The 17,880-nt window shown below is 35.0% G+C and overlaps 1 protein-coding gene across 2 annotated transcripts in view; it reads right to left on the bottom strand.

The window, feature by feature from the left end:
* The window catches only part of LOC132724722 (uncharacterized), a 56,757-nt gene that overhangs the window by 6,487 nt on the left and 32,390 nt on the right, over window positions 1-17,880 (bottom strand). For both annotated transcript variants that reach the window (XM_060709664.1, XM_060709663.1), the window contains exons 2-5: window positions 13,551-14,145; window positions 11,875-12,033; window positions 9,381-9,629; window positions 3,174-3,243 (exon numbers count right to left, since the gene is read on the bottom strand). In XM_060709664.1, the coding sequence (XP_060565647.1) occupies window positions 3,174-3,243; window positions 9,381-9,629; window positions 11,875-12,033; window positions 13,551-14,126 (1,054 nt within the window). In that variant the 5' untranslated portion in view covers window positions 14,127-14,145. The remainder of the gene's footprint in view (window positions 1-3,173; window positions 3,244-9,380; window positions 9,630-11,874; window positions 12,034-13,550; window positions 14,146-17,880) is intronic.

The following is a 17,880-nucleotide window of genomic DNA, read 5'->3' on the forward strand; positions in this document are numbered from 1 at the left end:
CGCCGGACGACGGACCGACGCCGGACGAAAAGCGATCACAAAACTATAAATCCCCTCTTCTTCAAAGTGGGGCAAAACAAAATTTCAAATGCATAAGAGAGTCATGTGAGCTATCATGAGTTTGCGATCCTGACTGCTGAACACTGAACACGAGCACATGCAAAAATTAAAACAATGACATCAAACTAATTGCGTCATCACAACCACTAGCTTTAATGTGAAAGTAGGTTTTAAGCACCAATCGCATGAGTTAAGGATGAGAACATTTTATAAGGATAATTTGTACAAACAACAGTTTTATTCTGAAAAACTTGATTCTACAGAAGTGAACTTTGTAAGGGAAGCAACTCTTTTTAGTATTGTACAGTATTATAAGACAAGAATTTCAACAATATTAATGTAGACCTTATTCAAATTAGTGTTACTATCAAGTGTATAAAAGACATTAAAAGGCACATTTGAGACAAACCAAATAGTTATAATACGCCCTGAAATGAATTATGCCCTCGGGTCATTTTTCACTTGGCAAAAAAAACAAGGGCACTATTCATTTTGAGGGGGGGGGGGGGTATTAACACACCTTCTGGCCCTAATCTATGTGTAGTATATCTATGTCCATATAGAATTAATTAAATAATCAATAAACACATATTACATCATTGTGAGTTCAATGTTTAATAGATAACTATAATGACATTATGAATTAATTACTTAATGAATACTTATTATGACTTGTTATAAGCTAGATTGGCCATAGGGGTAAAGATATTCTCACCCAAATTCTACGACATACAATATTATGTAGTGCTCTTTTTCATCAATTTAAATAGAAAACAGTTGAGGTTTAGAAATGTGTCTGAAAGGCACAGATGCCTCTGCTATTTATGTTAGGACACCAAATAGTATAACTACCGGTGTTATAACAGGACAGCACAGATTTTATTACATAGCCCTATTTGTAACTAGACCTATCACTGAAGGTGATTAATACCCCCACCTGCAACTTTGACTTTATGAAAAAAAGTAGTCTGAAGAAAAATTTTGAACAAAAACTATTAACTGTGTACAAAGAAATATTTCAATTAATTGTAATCGCAACTGGGATCTTCATATAAGCTTGCTATACGCCAAGTTTGATAACAATATCCTAACCATGACGGACCGACCGACCGACAAGCTGACTCCTATAACCCCCCCCCCTAAACTTCGTTTGTGGGGGTATAATAAAAGACCTTTTCAAGTATAAGGACAGATGGATGTTGATAAATATTTAAAAGGCAATGGAGCACAAACTGTTTATTGTGACCTGGAGCAATAAACTTAATAAATATAAGCTCGGTAATATTTTACATAAGATACAATTATTTTGAATGGTTTTTATTTGTTAATTTGATTGGGTTTTATGTTACACCGACACAGTATAGGTCATATGGCGACGCTCCAGCTTTACTGGTGGAGGAAGACCTCAGGTGCCCTTCTGTGCATTATTTCAGGCACGAACCGGCACCTGAGTAGAACTACTGACGTTCCATAAGCTAGCTGGATAGCTTCCTCACATGAAAAAATCCAAAGTCCCTGTAGGGATTCGAACCCACAGCGGTGAGGGGCAAGTGGTTTGAAGTCAACAACCTTAACCACTCTGCCACAGACGCCCCTATATTTTGGATGGTAGGGTATCAATGACTTATAATGCTAAACACTTTTGCCAGCAGTGTTTACTTATTGACCATTCTCTTTATGGATAACAGAGTGTACGACAAGCGAAGATTTTCTTTAAACTGCTGACCTTTGACCTGTAAGAGTAAGTGTGACCTTCAACTTTGACCTGGGGTCTATATCTTGAACCTGAAACACTGGCTTATCATGCTCAACATTTATGCTAAATTGTTTCAAAATCCCTACATGCATAACAGAGTTATGGGCCTAATAAACTGACATTTAAACTCTCTGTGACCTTGACCTTGGAGCTAGGGATTTATGTTTTGCGCTATACAAACTGTCTCCTCATTCTACACATTTTGCCAAATCATTTCAAAATCTCATGAAGCATGATAGAGCTATAGGCGGGACAAGGTTTTTGAACACACACGCCAACAACAATTAACTGGGGTAACACTTTATGCTCCCTTGTTTTTATCTTGATGGGATTGTATTAAGATATTTGAAAAGGATGGCATTTATAGTTCAGAACAAAAGGCCTGCAAAGAAGCTTCATTTGTTCTGCATATCCCATTGTTTAGGGTCAAGTTTGAAGAAAATCCTTCAAGGGTTCGACACAAAATGATCGGACATTTGATTTTTGACCTTCAAGATTGATCTTGACCTTGAAGAAGATCGTAAAAGGCATGTAAGATTTATAGAGCTGACACAAAAGTTTGTGATATTTGACCGTTGTCCTTCAAAGGTGACCTTTGCCTTAAGCTGGAATGGCAGTGGCATTGGTTCTGCCCATTGCCTTATTGAGATGAACATCCAAGTTTGAAGAAAATCCATGACCGGGTATAGGATTTATAAAGCAGAGACGAAAATGTTCAATATATTACGTTTGACCTTCAAGGGTTCCCTTGACCTTGAACTGGCACAGCTGTAGTATGTCTTTTCATGTTACAGTAAACAGTTATGCCAATTTAAAGAAAATTTATACAGTTTATAGAGCGAGTACATGATTGTCTGTCTGATATTTGACCTTTGACAATCAAAGAAGCTGTGAGCCAGCACTGCAGAGGCATAGGTTCTAAACATTGCCTTGTAAACCAAGCACAGACATTGGTTATGCATACTGCCTTGTTGAGGCAAATTTAAGGAAACTTACACAGGGGGTATAGAATATACAGAGAAAAGAAAAAAAGTTTGATGTTTGGCATTTGTCCTTCAAGGGGGATATTGACCCAATGGAAACAAACAGACGGAATGACTGACCTAATGATGCCGCAAAGTGATTCCAGTATAGCACCAACCACATTATGTGGTAGGATATAATCAAATGTTACATTGTAATTTCATAAATTTAATATTATAAATTTAATGATATTGTATGATCCGGAGTATATAATAATTATATCATATTAATTTCTAAAATGATAAAGTAACGATGACATTCAGCTGGTTTTTATTTATATTAATGGCAATATCATACACTTGTATGTACACTATCGAAACAAATATTTACTCACCTAACTTGGTTTGCTCATACTCTGCCTGACTTTGACCTGAGGAAGTTACTGTCTTAATTTTTGCCATCTCCTGCAAAAACAAATCATCTTCTTTTCTCCAAAAATGCTTTTAGTTCAAGACTAATCTATAAGTTATTATTAAGATGTTACTAGAACTGGGGCATAAGTGGCCAAGGGTTAAGGTTGTTGACTTCAAACAACTTGCCCCTCACGGTTGTGAGATCAAATCCCGAAAGACCATTTGAATTATTTCATGTGAAGAAGCTATCCAGCTAGCTTACAGAACGACCATGGTTCTACTCAGGTACCCGTTTGTGCCGGAAATAATGCACGGAAGGGCACCTGAGGTATTCCTCCACCAGTAAAGCTGGAGCGTGGCCATATGATCTTTACTATGTCGGTGTGATGTAAAACCCAATCAAACGAAAAACAGAACTGCCACTGTCATGGCGTGAATACCCCTGCATACCACTTTGTCAGAATAAACAGTAGTCATTAAGAGCTCAATGACAACCTTGACAACCTGTCAAATCTGTGGGTAGAAAGCCAGTGCATTAGTAAGATATGTATTCTACATGTTTTTAGTGGCAAAGATCAAAGTGACCTTTACCTTTGACCTACTGACTTCAAAACTGAAACATGCAACTGCATGACTTGAATACCCTCCAAATTCATGCAGCTTTGCTGGGGGTGTTTTATGATGAATATATGAGAATATAATTATGCTTCAAATGTGAAATGTCAAAATCAATACACTGTGGACAGGCATTCTTAAGCATTTGAGCAGACAGGCTTATTGTAGTTAAAGCCCCTGTGACCTTTACCTTTGACATATTAACCTAAAAATCAATATAGGGTCATCTACTAGTCATTACTAACCTCAGTACCAAATAAGATGATTGTTAACCAAAGCATTCTTAAGTAATTGAGCAGACAAGCTTTCAGAATTAAAAGCTTAGTGACTTTAAAACTAATAGTGGTCACTTTATAGTCATAAACAACATCCATGCCAAATATGAAGACTGTGGGGCAAAGAATTCTAAAGATGTTTGGTGGACAATTTTTTATAGTCAAGGCCCTTCTGACCTTGACCTTTGACTCAGTGACCACAAACAATAGGGGTCATCTCATAATGATGACCAACCTCCATGCCAAATATGAAGACTATGGGTCAAAGGATTCTAAAGATGTTTGGCTGACGAGTTTTTTTTATAGTCAAGACCTTGACCTTTCACTCAGTGACCACCAAAACAAAAGGGTCATCTCATAATCATGAATAACCTCCATGCCAAATATGAAGACTGCTGACCAATGTATTCTAAAGCAATTGAGCAGATAAGCTTTTTTGAAGTACTGGCCCCTCTCACCTTGACCTTTGACCCAATGACCTCAAAAGCAATATTGGTCATCTAATGTTCATGACCAACACCATGCCGAATATGAAGACTGTGGGTCAAAGGAATTTTAAAGTTATTGGGCAAACAAGCTTTTCTAGTCAATGCCCCTGTCACCTTGACCCAGTGACCTCACAATCAATAGGGGTAATCATGACTAACCTCTATGCTTAATATGAAGACTTTGGGTCAAAGGATTCTCAAATTATTTAGCGGAAAAGCTTTTTTGCGTCCAGGTCCCTGTGACCTTGTTTTTGACCCAGTGATCTCAAAATCAATAGGTGTCTTCGAATAGTCATGACAAACCTCCATTCCAAATATGAAGACTGTGGGTAGACTGTGGGTAGAAGGATTCTTAAGTTACTGGGCCGACAAACGTTTTAGTCATGCCCCTGTGACGTTGACCTTTGACCCGGTGACCTCAAAATCAATAGGGGTCATCTACAAATCATGACCAATCTCAATATCAAATATGAAGAATTTGGGTCAAAGGATTATTGGGCGCACAAACTTTTTAGTCAAGGTGCTGTGACCTTGACCTTTGACCTGGTAACCTCAAAATCACTAGGGTTTATATTTTAATCATGACTTATCTAAATACCAAATATGAAGACTGTAGGTCAAAGGAATTTTATGTTATTGGGTGGACAAGGAAAAACTGACGGACCGCCAACGTCCGACTGCCAAGCTGATTCAAGTATACCCCCCTTACAATTTTGTTTGTAGTGCGGGGGTATAAAAATTGATACAAAGGAGTATGTACTGAATTGTGAATTCAACATAAGACGGTACAGCTAACATTATACTTTAAGTGTAACCTTCACAATGAAATAGTAAAGCTAACATTTAACCTTTAAGTGTAACTTTCACAATGAACCAGTATAGCTAACATTATACTTTAAGTGTAACCTTCACAATGAACCAGTATAGCTAACATTTAACCTTTAAGTGTTACTTTCGCTATGAACCAGTAAAGCTAACATTATACTTAAAGTGTAACCTTCACAATGAACCAGTATAGCTAACATTATACTTTAAGTGTAACCTTCACAATGAACCAGTATAGCTAACATTATACTTAAAGTGTAACCTTCACAATGAACCAGTATAGCTAACATTATACTTTAAGTGCAACCTTCACAATAAACCAGTATAGCTAACATTATACTTTAAGTGTAACCTTCACAATGAACCAGTATAGCTAACATTTAACCTTTAAGTGTGACTATCAACATGAGAAACCATAGCTTACATTTAATCTTTAAATATGACCTATTTTAAAATCAAAATTGAAACAATTTTTTTCAGCTGATATTCCTTAATACACTTCATATACATTATAATTATGAATTTGGATGCCTTTCCAGTCAAACAGCCACAAGAACGTAATCAACAAGAAAAGTTGAAATACACATATGCTCCATTTCTAGCGCTCATACTATTGGTAAGTTTGAAACTTGCCATAAATAGGTACATGGAAGTGTTCAATTATGGAAACAAGGGAAAGAATAATGACCTACTAGTAATAAACTATCAATATGTGAAATACCTTGACCTTTGAACAAGTGACCCCATTATGACTCATCCATATGACTGTGTGGTATGAAGACTTTTTGATAAGAAGTTTTCAAGATAATAAGCGGAAACCATTCCGCATTTAAGGCCCCTGCGACCATGACCTTTGAGCTTGTGATCCCAAAATCAATAGGGATCATCTACTACACATGACCAATTATTAATTAGTCTGTGAAATATGAAGACTTTGTGATAAATAGTTTTCAAGACAATAAACAGAAACCATTCAAACATTCAAGACCCCTGTGACCTTGACCTTGTGACTAAGGCCCCCACGATTACACGTTTAAACGGATTTGTTTCGATTTTCATTCGTAAACGTTTACGATATTTTCTACCGTTTAATCGAAATGACCATATTGTCTTACAAACTTTCTTAATCATTGCCAATTATCATTGATTTTATCAATTCTAGTTGTTTATTCCAAAGTAAAAAAAAAACAATACAGAAAATATGCGCTGACTCAATTGTGATGAGCCCTGGACATTCTTTATTTGTACATGTATTAAAAATAGAAAGTACGTCATCATTTGGCGACATATATATATATATATATATATATATATGGTGTATATAGTACATAGAGGTACCACCGTTTAAACGGTATCGTTTCGGTTCTTAGCAATCGTGTAAACGTTTACAAAAAAATTGTAAACGTGGGAGCCTTACTTGTGACCCAGAACTCAATAGGGGTAATCTACTAGTTACAGTACAGCTCAAGCAATTTTTCCTCTTTCCACTCAGTCACCGCGGACACTTTTAATGGCAAACAGAAAATCGCGGGGGACATACTATAGTATGCCATGGCGACAAATCACCACGGACGGGTAGTAAAAAAAACCTGCAATCCGCGGTGGAAAATCACAGAGATTTGCAGTGATTAATTTCCATATAAATGTTCATGTAAATGTACAATGTAGTCTTCTTTTAAAAAATCTAAAAGACTTACAATGTGACTGATGATTTTAATCATTCAATAAAATTATTTAATTAGCTCGGCGATATTAATGTACATTTACCGGGGAAAATCACATTACAAAACAGTTCAATGAAAAAAGTTTCAAGAAAACGGAATAACAAAATATTAACGAAATCGGTCAACACTTTCAAGAAAATTAAATGCTTTGATGTTTCTGTGTAAAAAGTTGAAACGATAGCTAGAACACTTAAACGCCACTTATTATATAATATAGTTTATACATGTACATTTAATAGCGGCCAATCTTAAGAAGGTGTTAAATCCGATCAAGGAACTAATTTATTTATTCTTTGCTCAAGACCACTTAATTAAGCAATTTACACCTACAAAAATTAAGCAATTAGCACATACACCTAATAGTGCAACCGTGGACTAGTTCATGTACGTAATTATATAATAGTTTAACAAATCTTTCTTTAACATATGTTTTTACGTAAACTTTGCAAGATGTCATTACGAAATCTGATCAAAAGCCACAATTTTTTGCCGTTAAATACTACTGTGATGGGAAAATGCGACTAAGAAATCGAGGATTTATTCTCCATAATGGTTAGGTGAGTGTCGTAGAAATAAATTAGAATCTATCTCATTACTTATTATACAGCTACAGTAGTCCACGGTATGCGCTTTCTAAAAATTTAGATCTGTGATCGTGATGAAATAAACATATTTGTTACAATTTTTTTTTCAGATCATAACCGTAAATGCGACATTAAATATTTAAAATATGGAAATGTTTAGTTCATTTGTGCGTATTATATGATGACCCACTTAAACTTTAGTTCTCGTCAATATTTGGAGGGTAGGTAATTAACACACGTAAATTTAACAGAAAAAATCGTTTAAATGGATCAAAGAAATAATTAAAAATTCTTATATGATTGTAGCACTGTAAAATCAGAAAGGTTAAAATGGCTTGAAGCAGTTAAAAATTAATTATGTTAAAAGTTACTACATATTAGGGTTTTAATTTCACACGCAAATCATTAAATTTTGTAATTATTTGCATATGACAGGTGTTACGTCCTTTTAAATACATAACATACAGATTTTCTTCTATAAAAAATGTGTTTTAGTTCATTATATTTTACAGACATACAGTAATAGTAATAAATGTCCCTGTGTTATAAATAAACTAATGGTCACCCGAGAGAGCAAAATACCGCTGCAATATTTCACAGTGATCCGCGGTGACAATATCCCGCAGCCCAAACTTCCCCCGATCAAGTAGACGAGCGGAAAGTCACAACTATCGCAGGGACATCGCGGTGACAGTCCACCCGTAAACAAATCGCGGGGATCGGCTGACTTTGGAAAAATTGCTTGAGCTGTACTGTATGACTAATCACGGTGTGAAATAAAAAGAAATTGTGATAAATAGCTTTTAAAGATAATGAGCGAAAACAATTTTTGACTTTTGATCTAGTGACCCAGAAACCAGTAGGTGTCATCTACTTCATATGACCAATGAATATGTCAAATATGAAGACTTTGTGATAAAAAGCTTTCAAGACAATAAGCGGAAGCAATTCTTACACGCAAGGTGTCTGTGACCTTTACCTTTGACCTAGTAACCCAAAATTAAATGGGGTCATCTAGTAATTATGACCAATCAGTATGTGGAATATGAATACTTTGTGATAAATACAATGTCGTCTTCAAGATAATGAGCAGAAACAATTCTAACATTCAAGGCCCCTGTGACATTAACCTTTGACCTAGTGATTCCAAAATCAATAGGGATCATCTACTACTTTTGTTTAATCAGTATGTGAAATATGAAGCCGTTGTGATAAACGCTTCAAGATAAGGACCGGAAATCATTTTGATATTAAGGCCCCTATGACTTTGACATAGTGACCCCAAAATCAATAGGGGTCATTAACTAGTTTTGACCAATCAGTATGTGAAATATAAAGACTGTGTGATAAGTAATTTTCAAGATAATAAGCAGAAACCATTCTAAAATTTAAGGCCCCTGTGGCCATGACCTTTGAGCTTGTGATCCCAAAATCATTTATAGGGGTCATCTACTACATATGACCAATCAAAATGTGAAATATGAAGAATTTGTGATAAACAGTTTTCAAGATAATCAGCGGAAATCATGTTGGCTTTCGAAGGGCAGACAGACTGACATAAGCAAAGTAATTTACCCCCTCTTTCTTTACAATTATTATATCTTCATCTTCTTAAATGTAAAGATGTTGCATACAGTTGTAACATTTAATTAACAAACAGAAGGAAATTTGTTTTACCTCTTTCTGTTCTGAAACAAGAGTCTCCAAGACTCCAAGTTTCTTTTTCAATTCTGCATTCTCCAGATTTTCGTCATTTACTTTGGACACCTTAGTTTCAAGGTCTAATAGCTTGTTCTTCAGATCATCATGTTCCTCTTTAGTTGCAGCACTTTCTGTCGATTTCAAAACTTTTGCCATTTCTTCTTTGATTTGCCTCAGAATCTCTTCAAAACTTTCAGTCGTAATAATAAAATCTTTGTTCTTCAGCTGATTAAAAGAGATCAGTCTTGTTATATTTTCTTTCATAAAAAATGTAGCTATGTAATTAATAATATTTACTCTTCTATATTATATATCAGGTCAAACTTCATTTCAAATTATCCCAATTGCTCTTTTATTTAAACTCTCATACTTTTTTCTTAAATCCACTTTTTTAAGGGAGTATACACTTACCTATGTAACTTATCTGATTCTCAGACATTACTATATTCACACTGGTTTGTTATCTATTTCAGTGCAACCAACAAGAGGGCAATGATGGCCCTCAAATGGCTCACCTGTATATAGGATCCCAAGGCAGGGCCAATTTAAACCAGGGGCTTTTATTTGAACAAACTTGACAGACACCCATTTGAAGATGTTTCATGATAAATATCTTAGCTCTAGCTGTAAGAAGATATTTTAAGTTTTTTCTATACACATATAGGGAAAAACAATGACCCCCACCTCTGGGTGGGACCAATTTTGTTCCCATGACTTTTACTTGAACAAACTTGGTAGTCACACACTAAAAGATAGCTAATGCTTAATATCTAAACCCTTGCTCTTTGGGTTTTTAAAGTTTTAAAGAAGATTTTACTAAATACATATAAGGAAAATCAATGATCCCTGGGGCGGGCAAATTTAAACCAAAGGGCCCTTATTTGAACAAAAATGGTAGACACCCACTAGAAGATGTTTCATGCTAAATATCTTAGCTCTAGCTCTTAGGGTTTTTCTTCAAGCAGATTGTTTAAGTTTTTACTATATACATACTAGGAAAATCAATGATTCCGAGGCCGGCCCAATTTTGACCCAAGGGCCCATATTTAAACAAACTTGGTAGACACACACTAGAAGATGTTTCATGCTTAATATCTTAGCTCTAGCTATTTGGGCTTTTTAACCAATTTAACCCCAGGGCTCTTATTTGTACAAACTTGGATGAAACCCATTAAAAGATGTTTCATGCTAAATATCATAGCTCTAGCTCTTTGGATTTTTAAAAGAGTTTTTTTACTCTAAGTGTTTACTATATACATAAAGGGAAAATAATGACCCCCCTTGGGCGGGGCCAATTTTGACCCTAAGACTTTTATTTAAACAAACTTGGTAGACACCTACTAAAAGACGTTTCGTGCTTAATATCTAAGCTCTAGCTATTTGGGTTTTTTAAAAGCAGATTTTTAAATTTTTTACTACATACATACAGGGAAAACACTGACCCTCCTGGGGTCGGACCAATTTTGACCCTAGGGCTTTTATTTGAACAAACTTGGTAGACAACCACTAAAAGATGTTTCATGCCAAAAATCTAAGCTCTAGCTATTTGAATTTTTTTAAAGAAGATTTTTACTATACACAAATAAGGACAATCAAAGAGCCCCCAGGGCAGGTCAATTTTGACCCAAGGGCTATAACTTGAAAAACTTGGTAGACTCTACCTATATGATGTTTCTTGTCAAATATTTAAGCTCTAGCTCTTTCGGTGCTTTTAAAGAAGATTTTTTAAAAGTTTTTTCTTTCGGTTGCCATGGCAACATAGTTCTACATGGAATTAAAGTCTTTGAACAACTTTTAAAGTTCACTATCAACGGAACATTCCTGTGAAGTTTGGATGAAATTGGCTTAGCAGTTTAAAGTAAAAGTTTACGGACGGACAGTTGTGAGTTTTAGAAGGTTTCATGAATCTTATACTTCTCACTTTCTTAATTTCACACCTAATGGTTGGACATGCATGACATGTTGAGGTTCTAATAGGGGTCAAGATATATGCGGGTCACAGATAATTAGAGATACTATCATACAAACATATTGCAGGTTTTATTATCTCAAGAAAAATATCCTTCATACGCTTTTTCAATTTTCGGATATTTAAAGTAAATTTGTATTGATATAATCCAAACTTTACCACAATATCAGAATTTAGAATTCCTCAATTTCAGAGGTATAATTTTATAAGAATTTTGGGACCCTGAACATTGTTTGGATTTCCAAGTTTTTGGATTTCAGAAGTTCCTTACAAACTAAAATCTCTTTTGTTTATAATTTAACATTTAATAGGTACATATATATTTTTATGTGACTTTATCAGTTAAGGTCAGGGGAATACTTTTTGATTTTGACTATACTTTACCACTTCAAACCCTGTTAACCTAAACTTTGTCCTAAATTAAGTGATATGTTATCTTAAATCATTATACGTTGACTCAACAAAGATTTCAAACTGACATAATACATTATTTGCACTTACATCTTGAAGTTTCTTCACCGCTATCTGGGCATCTGATCGTTGTAACAGCTCTTTACCATCTTGTAGAACTGCTATCATATCATCTAAGTGAGTATTTGCCACACTTTCTTCTAATTCCATGCTGCTTGAGTGAAATATAGCATTTCTATACTGACGAACCTATTGAATAAAAAACACAGGTTCAATATTACTATATGCATAAATATACAGTGTTAAGCAATCAAAATTGTTTTGTAGAAAATTGTCTGAGTACTTACCTACATTCTAAGATGCCATCATGAATTATACAGGCATTTTACTTATATTTTACAAAAAAGTCACAGGGTTGATTTGGGATAATTGTGTCTTTATTTTCTATTCAAACCAGAGCCAGTTGAACCGGGTAATGCTCCCCAAATAGGTTTAATTTGGACACATGAAGGTAGTGTCAGAGTTATGTTACAGACAAAGTTTAAAAACAACCCAAATGTTGCACATGACACATATGTCTCAATATGGTGATCATTGCTGTAAAATAGTTGTAAAATCCGACTTCAAATAATGAAGTTTTGGGCTGGACACAATTTTGCTGCAATGTCATGCTGTGACCTTAACCTTCAAGGTAGCGTCCAAAATTTTGCGCATGACACATTATCTCAATATGATTATCATTTCTGTGAAATAGTTGTAAAATCAGACTTCAAATAATGAAGTTATGGGCCGGACACAATTTTCCTGCACAGTCATGCTGTGACCTTAACCTTCAAGGTAGCGATCCAAATGTTGTGCGTGACACGTCGTCTCAATATGGTGATCATTTCTATGAAATAATTTTAAAATCCGACTCCAAATAACGAAGTTATGGGCCAGACATAATTTTGCTGCAAGGTCATGCTGTGACCTTTACCTTCAAGGTAGCCACCCAAATGTTGCGCGGGACATGTTATCTCAGTATGGTGATCATTTCTGTGAAATAGTTTTAAAATCCGACTTAAAAAAACGAAGCTTTAGGCCGGATATGATTTTGCTGCAAGGTCATGCTGTGACCTTGACCTTTAGGGTAGCGACCCAATTGTTGTGTGTGACACGTCGCCTCAATATGGTGATCATTTCTGTGAAATAGTTGTAAAATCCGACTTCAAATAACAAAGTTATGGGCCGGAAGAACAGTAATTATGTGGCTACTCTATTGTTCTCTGTTATTCTTTTTAGCCACACAAAAGAAAATAGCCAAATAAAAGCATTACGGAATGAATGACATCAAAGAGAAAGAACAGTTACCTATTGTCACTCTAGCCATATAATAACTGTCCTGTAAGTGCAGACTGACGGACGGACGGACAACCCGGCGACTTTATGCTCCCCCGAAATTTGTTGGTGAGAATAAAAAATAATTGTGAAATTTATCATTTGGGAAAATATGCCAGCATTCAAGATGTTCAAATTCGTTTAACAAAGCTAAATAAATCTTATTAAACTGATCAGAAATTAAAACATATCGGAAATTTTCAGAACCTCCAGACCAAGTACAAAAGGTGGTACCTTTGAAACCATTGAAGAAGACTGGTAAATTTGTATACTTTTGTTGTGAATCGTTAGATTTTCATTTTCAATTTTACTTTGGATGCTGAATATACAGCATTTACATTACAATACAGCTAATAAAAGATAAACAAGACACTTTATTAATAATTTACCTTTGTAAAAAGATTGTTTGTTACTGTGACATCACATCCAATGTGGTTATGAACATACTGGTTATTTATCATTAGATGTAATAACCCAGTACAATCAGTTTCACCAGCAGATTGTTTCTGCTCGTACCCTGGAGCATTTATAAAACACTTACAAATGCTCCAAGGGTCTGTCACCCATTGTTGAGCATCGCTGTTTTTCCAGTTAGGTGAAGGTGGTGAGGATGCATGATGCTGCACAATATAGTCATAGATGGCGCCACATATGTTGTTTGGACAAGCAATTTTGCCCTTAAAGCAACAGCTGCATTTTACTTGCCCAAGAGGACAGACTTTGTTTCCAGCATTCCCAGGTACTGGCTTATGGTCTGGCTTGAGAGTTTCAACTTGACAGCCCCCACATGTCACAGTTGATGGTAGTAACTTTGTAGACCGAATGTTTTGTAAGATATCCTTATGTTGTTGGTCAGCTATGTCATTACAGAATGGTACCAGTCCCTCCTTTAAATATCCAAGTCCTAAACCAGCCTTTACCCACTGTCTGTATTTTTCCTTCTCTAACTGAAGTTGATGTGTCATCCTGATACTCTATCAATATCTAAACAAATCAAACAAAAAGATTATGTTAAATTTTATATGAATAACTAATTATGGTCTTGGGTTGCAATTCAAAGTCAAAAATACTGGGTAAATATGATATGAGCCGTGCCATGACAAAACCAACATAATGGGTTTGCGACCAGCATGGATCCAGACCAGCCTGCGCATCCGCGCAGTCTGATCAGGATCCATGCTGTTCGCTTACCAACCATATTACAAGTAGAGAAACTGATAGCGAACAGCATGGATCCTAATTAGATTGCACGGATGCACAGGCTGGTCTGGATCCATGCTGGTCGCAAACGCACTATGTTCAGGGTTTTGTCGTGACGCGGCTCATATGTGTTCCAAAAAAGACAAAAAACTAGTGGTGTCATCGATCAGGATTATAGATAAATAAACTATGAAACCTGAACAATTTGTTTATTTCTTTTATCATATAACTATAAAAGACAACTAATGACTAGTAATTATAAAGTTTAAAGCATTTTCCATTCTAATTTTATTGTTGTTGTTGCAATTACGAAGTTACGGATTATGTTAAATCCCGTCCTTGCCGTTCAAAATATACCAAGGTTTAATAAGCAAATTAAAGTGTTTAGAACCAGTGAATAATTATTAAAGTTTAACATTTTACATTGTATAATCATAATTATACAAAGAAACACTGACGAAAATATTCTTGGCATTTTCCCTGTTTAAAATCTGAATTGAGGGGTTTTAACACCCCCTTAGCAGACGTGCGAGATTATAACGAAATTCGGCAGTATTTGTTAGAGACACAGGGAGGTAATTTGGTGTGATTTTCATTTTCATTTTGGAAAACATTTTGCATCACAGGCCCTTGTCACTTTATCAAATATGTTACATAATCGGCCTATATCATATATGTATATTAAGATTATACTGTAGTATATACTGTAGTATATACTTAGTATATAGCCCATATAGAACATAAAAAAGTTTGCTTCAAGCACCTGTGATTGGCATTCAATACCCGATAATTAAAAACAAGAACCGGTTGAACCGGGTGATGCTCCCCGAGAAGGTTCTAGACACAGGAAAGTATAAAAAAAATTAACAAAGGGCAAAAACTCCAAAATTAGGCAAGGAGGAGTTATGTTTTTTGCACTGCACTTCTATTCAATGAGATCTATCTATCTATAAAATTTCCTGATGATATCAGAGTTATGTCCCTGGTAAAATTCAAAGTGTAAAAATGAACAAAAGGGCAATAACTCCAAAATTAGACCAGGCTTTGTTTAGGTTCTTTAATCATTGCAGTTCTATCCAATTATATCTAGCTACCTACAAAGTTACTTGTTGATATCTCTAATAGTTTTAAAGTTATGTCCCGGACAAAAGTCAAAAAGTAAAAATAAACAAAGGGCAATTACTTCAAAATAAGGCAAGGCAGAGTAATGATTCTTAAGCACTGCATTTCCGTCCAATGAGACCTATCTATCTACAAAATTTCATGTTCAGATATATCTTATAATTTTAGAGTAATGTACAGGACAAAGTTCAAAGTGTCAAAATGAACAAAGGGCAATAACTCCAAAAGTAGGCAAGACAGTGTTACAGTTCTTGTGCACTGCAAACTTACTTAACGAGATCTATCTACCTACAAAGTTTCATGTTGATACCTCTTATAGTTTAAGAGGTATGTCCTGGACAAAGTTCAAAGTGTGAAAATAAACAAAGGGGGATAATTAAAAACTTAGGCAAGGCAAGGTTATGGTTCTTGTGCACTGCACACCTACTCAATGAGATCTTTCTACCTACAAAATTTCATGTTGATACCACTTATAGTTTTAGAGTTATGTCCCAGACAAAGTTCAAAGTGTAAAATAAACAAAGGGGGATAATTCAAAAATTAGGCAAGGCAGAGCTACAGTTTTTGTGCACTGCACACCTACTCAATGAGATCTATCTACCTACATGTTGATACCTCTTATACATTTAGAGTTATGTCCCGGACAACGTTCAAAGTGTAAAAATAAACAAAGGGGGATAATTCAAAACTTAGGCAAGGCAGAGTTACGGTTCTTGTTCACTGCACACCTACTCAATGAGATCTATCTACCTGCAAAGTTTCATGTTGATACCTATTATAGTTTTAGAGTTATGTCCCGGACAAAGTTCAAAGTGTAAAATAAACAAAGGGGCATAACTAAAACAAGAGCTGTCACAGGAGACAGCGAAGCTCGACTAATAAAATACTGGACGCAGTAAGGAGGACAAAACTATGAAAGAAAAATCAATTATGTATAATTATGTATTAAGTTATAGTAAAAAATAACATTTGTTAACATTAATTCCAAGATCAAGGGGAATAATTCTAGAAATAGTCATGCTAGAGTTATGGACCTTGTCACACAACATTTGTGTAATGATAAGAAATATATATTTGAAGTTTGAAGTAGATACCATAAAAAGTAAAGAAGTTATTATATTTCTTAAAGAAAATCCTAAGTTCAAAGAGAGATTAATCTGTAAATATTGCTTCAAGAGTTATGAACATTGTCATATAAAATGTATTTGATGATTAGGAATAAGTATTTGAAGTTTGAGGTAGATACCTTTAAAAATAAAAAAAGTTATAATAAAAAATAACATTTTTCTAGTAAAAAAATCTAAGTTTATGGGTAGATAATTCTTGCAATATTGGTGCTAGAGTTATGAACCTTGTCACATAAGATGTGGATGATGATAACGTAAATATATTTGAAGTATGAAGTTGATCCCTTTAGAAATAAATAAGTAACAGTAAAAAAAAAAAAAAAATTATGGAAAATTCTAAGTTTAAAGGGAGATAAATCTGAAAATATTGGTGCTAGAGTTATCAACCTTGCCACATAAGATGGGGAGGATGATAACGTAAATATAATTGAAGTATGAGGTTGATCCCTTAAGAAATAAAGAAGAAACAGTAAAAAATAGCATTTTTGTAGGAAAATTCTAAGTTCAGGGGGAGATAAATCTGAAAATTTTGGTGCTAGAGTTATGAACCTTGTCACATAAGATGGGGATGATGATAAGGAACATATATTTGAAGTTTGAAGTTGATACCTTAAGAAATGACAAAGTTATAGTGAAAAATATTTTACTGCACCAAAACTTTAATCTAAAATCTGGACGCGGACGCCGACGCCGGGGCGAGTAGGACAGCTCTCCATATACTTCGTATAGTCGAGCTAAAAATAGGCAAGGCAGAGTTACAGTTCTTATGCACTGCACACCTACTTAATGAGATCTATCTACCTACAAAGTTTCATGTTGATACCTCTTATACTTTTAGAGTTATGTCCTGTACAAAGTTCTAAGTATAAAGTAAACAAAGGGGGATAATTCAAAAATTAGGCAAGGCAGAGTTACTGTTCTTGTGCACTGCACACCTACTCAATAAGATCTATCTACCTACAAAGTTTCATGTTGATACCTCTTATACTTTTAGAGTTATGTCCTGTACAAAGTTCTAAGTATAAAGTAAACAAAGGGGGATAATTCAAAAATTAGGCAAGGCAGAGTTACTGTTCTTGTGCACTGCACACTTACTCAATAAGATCTATCTACCTACAAAGTTTCATTTTGATACCTCTTATACTTTTAAAGTTATGTCCCGGACAACGTTCAAAGTGTTAAAATAAACAAAGGGGAATAAAAATAGGCAAGGCAGAGTTACAGTTCTTGTGCACTGCACACTTACTCAATGAGATCTATCTACCTACAA

The sequence above is a fragment of the Ruditapes philippinarum genome, unplaced genomic scaffold (assembly GCF_026571515.1).
Source record: "Ruditapes philippinarum isolate M1 unplaced genomic scaffold, ASM2657151v2 ctg7248_1_1_1_1, whole genome shotgun sequence".
In the NCBI taxonomy this organism is placed as follows: domain Eukaryota; kingdom Metazoa; phylum Mollusca; class Bivalvia; order Venerida; family Veneridae; genus Ruditapes; species Ruditapes philippinarum.